Raw genomic sequence first — 10858 nt, 5'->3', positions numbered from 1 at the left:
TGAATGGGCAGTAAACAGTCACCACCAGGGGTATGTAACGAGAAAGAACGCCGGGTAGATCGCATTCCCACAATGGAAATACGCGAGAGACGAGAGAGTAAAATTGAAAAAACCTATGCACTTTCGGGCACCATGCGAAGTGCTTCTGAGTGATGTTTCAGCGCCAGTCGCTCAGCGCCATACGCCCATTGCAGGCGCGGCACCACCAAAGGTTCGGATGGAGTTTGAATGACGCTTGGATGGTCCTGGATGGAGAGGACGATCGGAGGTGGCAAGTCTCGCATCGGAATCACTTTCGGTTGGACCGCAGTGAATGCACTTGAGCGATCAGTTGTAGATGTGGGTGGAGTGCTTTTTTCCTCGATTGGAGGTAGAGGGATCGTTGTGATCTGAAATTAAAAACTCTTGTTGGAAACCACTTTCCCATCAACACTTTCCTAACATTTTCTGATATCATAACATACGTTTGTCGTTGGAAAGGAGGTGCATGGGTTCGAGATGATAATTTAAAATAAAACTTATTTCCTATCTTGTTTTCTAATTATTCTTGTAAAGAGTTTTCAGATTATCTCAAAACTTACCAATCGATTTTATGACGTTACAAAAAAGGATTTGAATCCTGCCGTTTTTATTATACATAATTTAGAGTATTTTTGCACCTTTTCTTGTGCTATTTTTCCCAGCAGATGAATTTTGCATAGCTATCTCAATCAAAGCAACATCTTTTAGACCTGGAGGAAGATTTAAGCTCGATATCCAGAACTCCACAGCCATAAAGTATGATCAGATCTGATTTTCTTTGCATCTCTGCTCACCTGAAAATTCATTCCTGGCGGCGGTGGTGGATTTGGAACCAGGCTACGGTAGAACTCCTCGCGGCGTGAGGCCGACCAATGTGCAGGCGGTGTACAACTGGAGGCGGGACGCATATGCTTATGAGCGGGAGCGCCTGGAAGTACTTCTGCAGACATTCGCTTCAGTCGTCGATGCCATGTGTCTCGGTACTGCTCCTCCCATCGTTTTGTGTGCGCTTGCAGAACTTCTCTGGTCAACGGCATTGATGCCACCGTAGGTGACCTGAAACAAGATGAACTGGTAGTGTCTCTGTGGCGACCTCATGGCTTCCTAGCGTTGGTGTATCAGAGCGGACAGATTGTTGTGACAGTCACCAACGGGTTGTTATGGGGCTGTTCCGATATTGCGCAAAGGACAACGATGGCCTTGCTGGTGGCAGCAGCGACAAACAATCCCCGGGTCACCAGCACCACTACTGAATTAGGACTGAGTACAAGGCGACGGGAAAGAGGAGAAGTTTCGTAGAAGTATGTGGAGCAGTAAATCGGGAATGTTAGAAAATCTCAATTCTTGTTAACGTTTCAATGCTATCGATTTCAACAGAACCCAGAGAGCCGGAGCGAGGTGTGCTCTACCCTGTCAGAACCTTCATCAATAACGAGGCCATTTTGTAGAAACAATCGCTTTCAAACAATTCAGGAAATGATCTAGTTTTTTCAAAAAAAAGTGACAGGTTGTAGCCACCTAGCACTCGGTTTCAGCATTAAAATGAGGCGAACAAGTTTATGAGGTGATCCAAGGAAAATTTCGTCAACAAGTGAAATAAACAAAAGTGTTCTGGTTACAACGTGTTTTTGACTTTAGTTTCCGGACCCAATAGTTGCCGGTTACTGTCTGCATCTGGGATTGGAATTTCTACGATGAATATGATAGCGATTGTTGCATAAACGAGAGCGTTTGTACCAGGTACCAATTATCGCATGCGGAATGAGAGCAAAACCAGATGTAACCACTCACACTGCATCCTCTCGTTCGCACTTATGCGGAGTATCCGGTCGAGATTGAGATTTGAGCAAGCGGTGGACATTTTCAAGACAGTTGATCTGGTTGTATGAGAGAGGGAGTTCAGGCAACTCGTCCTTTACCGGTACAGTAGTCAGTGGCGCTTGCACACTCTAAAGAGAGAGAGAGATTCACTGAGATGGGCCTGGAGCCGTGATGTGGACCGCTTACCTTGACTTGTTGTTGACCACTTGCACTATTTACCACCAATGTTTCGACCAGCCGATCGATGTATGCGCCTAGGTCCGCTGGCCGACCATCTGCTCGTAGTGCGCTCGAATCGTACATCAGTCCACCCGTAGCGACACCAGGGTCGCCGTTGCTGGCACCAGCAGTACCGCGACAGGATGTCGACGAAACAGGCTGAAAATAGTGCATATTGAAGGGCGAACCGTATCCGTAGAGAGCTAATGTTGAAAGGAGGAAACGTGAAGAGGGAAGTAATGTGTGAGCTGGACGGGCGCGAGTGCACGGAAGTACGTAGTTGGTCGTGCTGACCAAACACACGTATATACACTACACATCAAACAAATACGCGGAAGGGGCGGGGCCTAGTGCGGCTACCGTGGGAATCTGCACCAGGTGCACCCGGTCACACAGTTTTTGAAAGGTGTCGTCTGCCGGCGCTTGTGACTCACGTACGAGGACGCTGAGAGCATTCCAAAGAACGACTGTTAGGTCAGAGATCTTCCGGGTAGTCCGCGTTAGAACAGATAAAGTGCATCTGTGCATATGAACGCTGGCAAAGCAATAATAATTTGTCAGCAATGAAATTCAAGGGAAATTCCGTGCTTGAGCAGTATCCTTGGAAGACAGGGATTTTTTTACCTGTTTTTTTTGGCCTAAAGAATTCTAAAGTCTTTAATCCTTACTATGAAATATCATCCTTCAAAAATGAGTACACGGAAAATTCCTGTTTTCACTAATGGGAAAATGAGAAAGCCAATTCTATTTTTTTTTTCAGTGTCTCTGTAGTGTTTTTTTTCTTCACAGCGCAGTCGGAGAAAATTTGTGCTTTATTACAAGTTTGACTTCCTCCCAATTCATTTGTTGATAACGATTTCTGATCATTAATGTCCTCTAGATTATGTACTCACGGATTATGCATTGCTCTTAAAACGCGTAACAAATTTGGCGCCTCTTCATTCTGAGACCTTCCTTCAAAATTCCTAACGTTTTTCGTAGAAAAAGTGAACGTCTAAGCGAAAACTCATCCTTTTACTCCACTCCTCGCAATTTACCGATATAATGAAGAGTTAGTGACGAATATAGTAAGTGTCGAATAAACAGAGCGAAACCGAACAAGACTGTGTTGATGTTGGCCTGAGGGCTGTTCTAGCCGGCCGCCAAGGGCCAGGAGTACAATTTAGTCGCGGCGGGAGCCGCCGCGGAGGTCCGCGACGTGGCACTGCCCGTCAGTGGCTAGCACGAACCGCAGCTAGACCGCCCTGGGGGTGCACGGCTTTTCGCAAGTACGCGTCGCACTCTACGTAGTCCAATCATGATAAATGCCCAGATGAGCGATGGGAAGGCGTGAAATTATCTAAGTGCAGCGGCACTGTGCGAGGATGACATTGACTTCGCGGAACTTCTCGGCGTTGGGCGGGGCAGAACAAGAGAAGACCAGACAAAGAATAAAACCCTAAACGAACGAAGGTGATCCGTACGGCCGAGCGGGTGCCAGCATCGCTCGCTGGTATACGGGTCACCACAAGCGGTAGCGGGTACGGTCGCGGCGATTGGCATTAACACCACGCACCTCCTGACACGCGGTTCGCCTTGGGTCCAGGCACGGATGTGACCTATAAGGTCACATCCACGATAGTCTCCGGGTCGGATTATCAACTTACATTGGAAAACTGCAAAATGGCGAACAGATCTGTAATCCAATACATATAACAATTTAAATGGCAACAAAACCATAAAGTCTCACATGTTTCAAGGAAAAACTTTTTTCTTTATGATTTCGAATAAATTGGTTCTAAAATATATCCCAAATTTTACTCCTAAAACCAATAGAATAACAAAGTGTTTCAAATCTTCACTTTTTTCCGTCGACACCAACTGTGGCCAGGTTTATTTTCGAAAAAAAAAATACAAATCAGATGGGAGAAGGAACAATTGAGAAACTTTGAAGCAGTCGAAGTCGCGTGATCAGTGAGGACCTGTTCTTTAAGTTTTTACTTCCCACAACTGTTCTTATGCGTCTATTCCGCAACAGGAACGCAAAGTGCGCTGAAGTAGAAATGGCAGTAATTCTTCCGAAGCGTGTGTTAAGAATCACTCGTCAAGAATTAAGAGAGCCATTACTTATTTTAATAGACGTCACATTTGTTCCGTTAATGAATCTCGTTTAGTTGAAGAGACTTCCAGAGAGATTATGTTAAATTAAGTGCTAAACACTCTTAACCACCTCAGCCCTCGCATCTCTGCAGTCCGTATCAGGACGCGTAAAGCGACCAGGGCAGCAGCTACATCATCGCCGCTGGCCGGTGCGAACGAACACCCTAAACAGCTGATAGTGACGCGGCGCCGGCTGGCACGCGTCCCTACCGCACTTCTAGTGTGCCGCAGCCTGTCATAGAACCCGCACTGGAGCAAGGCACCACCCGCTGGGACTCGTAATGCTGCGTCAACGCGCCGAGATTTCCCGAAAAGCAGCCTCACCTTGTTCATCAACGCTCTGAGCTCATCCTCAAATGTCTTTGCCATCGCAGGTGGAAGGACGTGAAGAGTTTGTCCATTGGCCGGTGAATCCAGAACGTTTGCATCTAAATTTGTGCATTGTGCTACGATTATCATGTGTCTCCTATCTACATGAGTTAACGGTACCACGAAACTGACATCTGTGCACAAGTTACCAAATTCTCTGGATTATTGTAGCTTCAGGATGACTATCTTTATTTACAACTATAAATGCTTGTGAAATGCAACCTCCAACCTCCAATCGGTGCGTCCAAGATACGATGTCGTGCTACAACCATGTCGATCTTCTTTGTCCATGGGTTCACATAGGCGGACCATTCAGTGTCCGCTCGCAGTAGCGCTCCATTGTAGGCGACGAAACGTAGTGGTGCCACACTTTTCACCACTCGTCCCTTCGAATTGTGCACTGAAAGTCCAGGATGAGGCGGATAACCTTCCTTCATCCATAAACAGTTGAAAAAAAGTTGAAACTTACAGTCGACATGAGCTTGTCGAATCACGTGCACGTCCGGAGCGTAAACGAAGGCCAGAATGGATCTGCCTATTAAGTCAGTCGGCAAATGGCCAAGGTATGGGATCGATCTAAAAGGCAGGATACTTGTATTCTTGCTTCCCTGGAGAGAGAGTGATAGTCGGCGACCGCAGTATTTAATGAACAAGTAATCCCGAGAGAAATACCGCTCACGACCCACACGTCCTCATTTGCATAAGCACACATCGAAAAGGAGCTTGTTCGATTGTTCCCAGCTAGAGAGCTTGAAATAACTTACGTATAGTCGATGTGCGTCAAAGCGCAACTGGCTGCATGCTTTGTGGTGAAGGTGAGACTGTGAAAAGGTGTGCTTGGACCGTAGGCAGCCCTCAACGCCAGAGCGGTGACCCGTGCTCGCTTGGACTCGAACTCGCACAACAGCTCGCAAGCGTGGTTCACCAGTCCGCTGAAATGTCTTAGATTAGGATGTGATCCAAGGCTGACGATCCAACCGTCCCTCCTTATGCGGATCGCGTGGCGGATCGACAAGGTGACTGCGGGCGATCTTTCGTCGTGAGTGGTGGTGTCATGCTGTGGACTGCTGCGGGCGCGGCGACTGCGACCGACTACGACGTTTCATTAGGAGGCACGACGACTCGTACCACTAGGTGACCACCTGTGTCGTGCACTGCTGGCGTGGACCAGAAAGCCACTTGAACCATGAACTAGACGGTCAGTGCTGAGTCATACATCGCCATACTTAGATGCGCTGCAGCATCAACTACCGTATTGGCGGCCGGTTACCGTAACGCACCCAGGCATACAATCAGCAGCGTAGCAAAAAGAAGGAAGTCGTTGAGGAGTTTTTTGGGCGCGCGTACGTACGTCCCGAATTCCGCTTTGTCCCGCAAATGACCACTCTCGTTTCTCTCGCCGCTCTTACTACGACACGCTCTTCTCGCGTCTCTGCAGTCTCGCTGACTCCGCGTTGTCTCGCTCAGTTGTCACCCCTCTGCTCTCCTCCGTCGCGTGCTTGCTCTCCGTTCCCACGTTCTGTGTCCTCTCTCCCGCATAATCAGAGCAAGCCACAACACTTTGCTCACACGGACTTTACTATTGCCAGCTCGCTCACGCGCGCACATTAGGTCACGAATTTCAGCACGAGCGCTCAGCTGTATAGCGCTGAAACACGCAGTAATTCACACTTACCAGTTGATCCGGGCGAATATTCGTTGTCGTATAGAGGTAGCAGCAGCTGAGAGGAGAATGGATTGACCTTTCCCTACGAGACATGAGAAGAAACGGTTTCCAGGTTGGAGCATCTAAATAGGAAACTAACCAAATCATCAGCGATTTGCACATGGGAACCTTCAGTTGTGAATTTGAATTTGTGAAAAAAGAAATGAAGTTGGAAGAATTGATCCCAGAAATGGTTAGTTTCATTTTGGTGGGCAGTGTAGATGAGTTCCGTGAACTTCCCCAGTTACGCATAGTTTGAAGAGCAGGAGCTGTTTGGACGGGCTCAGATTACGACATGCTTCCCGGAACAAAATTGGAAAACATTTGACACATGCGAGGTAGACAGTGAGTTAAACAGTTGAGAAATCCAATCATCCGAAATATTAGCAACAAAACTGCTGAGAAGGACTATCCAGAAAATCTTGGAAATGTTTTTAGTTCGAAGGAATAACATGGTCTCTGTATTTCCGCACACATTCTGGATCTGTACGAGAGAAATTTCAAGTTTCGATGTATAGTGCGTATCGTCCCCGACATTATCCCGAAGATCGCTCCCCTATGTTCTTGGCACCAATAGGACCTGTTCCACCGCACTAGGCAGAGGGTGGTACGACTGTTGGTCGACGCAGCTTTTGGTTGAGAACTTTTTGCCTCTTCATGAGATCTCTACGAATCAGGTTTTACTCGCTGTTGAAAATAACCCGAATAGACGGGGTGAACGTAGAACCACCACCGTCGTCAAATGTACATCGTCTACGGTATACATCAGTGCTGGATCTACACGCAAGAATGAAAGCGAACAACAATAGAACCGTTTCCTACACCTACTAGACATCGCTTAGTTCCATTATGTCGTGAAGTTTGTAATTGTAGAAACTTTGTTTATTTGTTTATGGATGCAAGAGTGTTAAAGAAATGATGGGTTCTGTCACACATCAACTTGTTTCTTAGCAAAAATATTCATCAAATAGTGATATAAGTAGAATAGACCGTTCAACATCAACACTTTACCAAAAGAATCTAACCGAGCAGAGGAAAGCTTACCTCAGCTGATACACTTTCTGAGATGACCCTCGAATCCAAGATGTGACCCTCAGGCAAGGTAACAACGACCGTGAACAAATGTCGGCTCTCAGCGGTATCTTCATCGTGTTCGGTGGATTCGGACCAGGTATGCGGTGGTGACAGTGAGGAACCTTCTACACGTGAGGCTCGTCGGACCTGAACAGAGTGGTCGTTTAGGAGGAGGTCTCAGAGTCGTTCAAAACCGAATTCGCCTCGTTGTTCGTCATTAGGCTGTCATCACTCGATCACATCACAAAGGTCACGGTTTTTAGCCTTATGTTCAACCAACAATTGTCCTCCACAAATCGTGGCGAGCGAAAATTCTCATCAAGGTTATCACTATCACAGCGCCAGTCAACTGCCATTTTCAACCACGCACACAGGTCAAACCTCGTAAAATGAAAGGGAAACCAATGCAGAAATGGGGAAAACTCTCGGAACTGACTAGTTGAATATTATTTCCTAGGTTCGGCGTAGATGTCCCTGATTGTTGCGCTTGATCCGGAGCCGAGGATGTCATCGGCAGTGGCGACTGAAATTATTCAACTATTCAGAATAAGAGGTGTGGTCACGAGAGGAATATTCTTTGCTGATACGAGTTCCAAAATGGGACCATTGAGTATATGATGAGCAGACACGCAAAAAGATGGAGAGGACAATAAAGAACAGAATCAAAGTTTAAACAAGATTGGGAAGAAGTCGGTTAAAATTGTCTTAATAATGTTTTGAAAGTAATTACTAGTATAACCCATTTATTATTGTTGTGAAAAAAACGGAAAGGAAATCATATTAAATGGGGAGAAGAAAGAAACAAATTTTGAACAGCTGAAAAGTTGCAAATCTGTCACACCATGTTATAAACACATGAGAGAGGACGAGATAAAAGAATACGGTACTAAGAGACTGCTATACTCGGATCCGCACGGATCTAAACGTTTGATTGCACGAGGATAACAGCCAGTTTTCTTTCTTTTCATCTAAAAAGGAGCAGAAGTGACCAGAGCAAAATTGCTGCTCACGTGACTACTCCTCTGAGTTCGGAAGAAATGAGCAGAAAGAAAACATGCAAACATTTATATTTACGAGTGGAAAAACCCAGTTCGAGCCCGTATTTAATTAGGTGAAACCGTATGGTACTGTATCGCACCGAGTATGTAGTTGTTTACGTTTAAGTACAAACAAAAAATGACGGTAAACAAGAGTTCATCTTGTGAATAGGTTGTTCTACTTGGTAGTCACGGAAAATCAGCCAAGTGAAAAGGCTCCGAACCAACGAGCAAGAGTCCCGAAATAGGGATAGGCTGATCAAACAATGTACAACATAAGCATGCGATTGTTGCGAAGCGAGGATGTTCGTGAAATTCTGGATTAGCGGCACAGTACGCATGAGCGGTGGACGATCGGGTCCTTCAGTTGCAGTTGACTAGGCAAATATTCTGTAGAGACATCAGCTAGTTTCCTTCAAGCTTCATCGGGTGATCCGACATAACTAACGGAACGAGCCATCAGAAGGAAACGAGAAACAGCCACCAGACTCGTCTTCAGGATAAACTTAAATTTGAGGTCAAAATTGACCAACAACTTGTACTCTTTTGCTAACGTAGTCCAGAAAGCTACACCTACTATGTTTTCCTCCAAAAAAAAAAACCAATGTTTCCATATCTCCTATGGGGGTATTCAGCGCGCAAATACACATACATAAAATGTAAACTATTCAGTGAAAACGCCGGTACGTGGGAAAAATCACTACGGACAGAGAAAAGAATAATATAACTTTGAGCTTTTGACATAAAACATTTCTTGAAGCAGAAATCACTATAAACGGAAACCTTTCAAATACGCAGCACTCGTCAGCCGTACCCGACTCTGTGTAAAAATCGCAACAGTGCGTATGAGCCTCATTCCGTACGCGCATAAAAAGTATGCACTGGTTCCAGGACACACATTGATATTTGTAGAAGATCGAACAGATGAACAAATAATAGCGACTTTCTGGAAGGGTGACGATGGCGTAAATGTTAAGAACTAGCGCATCATGAAAGACTAGGTACTTCCGAAGAAGTTGCGAAAAGTAGCAAGGTGAAGCTATGAAACAATCAGTTCTTTTAGCAAAGAGGAGGTACTTAGTGGGAGAACCCTCTGGTGGGTGGCGGAGAATCGTGCGATAAAACAAGAGGCAAAAGCGAAGTTGCTGGAAGAAGTGGGAGGCCGGCGGCCAAGAAACTCAGCAAACGACTCATGAATACGTGACTTCGGCATAGAAGCTGTGTATGTATGTGGAACCCTTGTGATCAGAATACACACAGGAGGCGATGCTGGCCGGACATGCGAGTCGACTGACCAACCAGCTGGAGAGACCATGCCGCTCGTGCAGGTTGCGCAAAACTCAAGTGAAGACCGTGCGAACGAGGAGAATTCGACATCGCGCTGGGGAGAGACCGTGGAAGGTGCGGAGAGCGTGAAACGTAATGGTGGAGACAACGCGTCTCGCGAAGAGTACGACCGATCGCAGGCGGTAGACAGAACGTGACGGGCGGAGGGCCGCGGCGTGCGGGTGGTGCCTAGCACGGGTGTCGCGTGGGTCAGTGTACGGGGTTTCGAATAGGGCGGTCCGGGTGGTACGCGAAGGGAGCCGCGACGTTCTCTTCTCGCTGCGCTAAGTACCGAATCCGTCTCGCTGCTACCCACACCCGCACCTCACAGCATTCATCCGTATATATGCAGTCTGCGAGCGGCTGTATGGTGGAGGGTCCGTTACGGATGGAAATGAAACGAACCCCATCTCGATCTCGTGAAAAATTGTGGATCAGATCTACTAGGTCGTAGTCAGCTGCTACAGGAGAGCTGGAACCGTTCTATGATCGTTCCTTGTCGACAGACGTTAGGTGACATGAACGTCAGCAGGGTCAAAAAACACTACGTCTAGTGGTTGGAGTGTTCACCTGTTCACGAGTCAACACATGAATTTGCTGAACTTCACTTATAAGAAACGAAAGAAATACGAAATGTAGCGAAAACCACAACACTTCTCTCAAATTACTTGGAAATGCTCGAAATTATGTCATTATCTCCTACATTTTCCAGCACGAGCCTCAGATCTTAGGGGGACAACAATTAAATGTTATTCGGACAATCTACCGGAGGAGATTGTGGATATTTCATTTTGTTACCTAGAATCTGTACATACCTCGAAACCTAAATGGTGCTCCAGATTTTTTAGATGTAGCCACGTATCCTGGACATCATTTATAAAATTCAATAGCAATACACTTCCTAATGCTAACTTTATTTTTCCGTTAATCTTTAGTCAGAAAATAACGAAATGTTGCTTGAAACTATCGTGTATAATTCTCCTATTTTATCAGGATATCGTTTCCTTACAAAATCCTGTAACAATAACAATCATTCGCACAAAGACCAGCTCTTTTAGATGTTCTTTATTCGATCACTAAGCGTAGATGCGTCTTTCATATAGGCTTAACTTCAAGCCTTTTAGATTCTGCTGAAAATTACATCCAC

General features: G+C 46.0%; 1 protein-coding gene across 2 annotated transcripts; it reads right to left on the bottom strand.

The window, feature by feature from the left end:
• Positions 1-113: 113 nt before the first annotated feature.
• Positions 114-9762, bottom strand: RB195_019568 (uncharacterized protein; the record flags this gene model as incomplete). 2 transcript variants are annotated; one of them, XM_064187477.1, is made up of 12 exons in its annotated part: positions 114-389; positions 816-1077; positions 1813-1970; positions 2029-2220; positions 4525-4628; positions 4799-4969; positions 5039-5145; positions 5334-5501; positions 6245-6357; positions 7319-7495; positions 7785-7871; positions 9685-9762. In XM_064187477.1, 12 exons carry the CDS (start codon positions 9760-9762, stop codon positions 114-116), a joined length of 1893 nt encoding a protein of 630 aa, XP_064043358.1. The 2 variants fall into 2 exon arrangements, with proteins under 2 accessions (XP_064043358.1, XP_013308103.2); XM_013452649.2 differs by lacking the exon at positions 9685-9762 and having other exon boundaries at positions 7785-7859.
• Between the last annotated feature and the right edge of the window lie 1096 nt (positions 9763-10858).

The sequence above is a fragment of the Necator americanus genome, chromosome II, assembly GCF_031761385.1.
Source record: "Necator americanus strain Aroian chromosome II, whole genome shotgun sequence".
Lineage (NCBI taxonomy): Eukaryota > Metazoa > Nematoda > Chromadorea > Rhabditida > Ancylostomatidae > Necator > Necator americanus.
The sequence above is the reverse complement of the archived record's forward strand: the minus strand, read 5'-3'. Positions and strand labels throughout refer to the sequence as shown.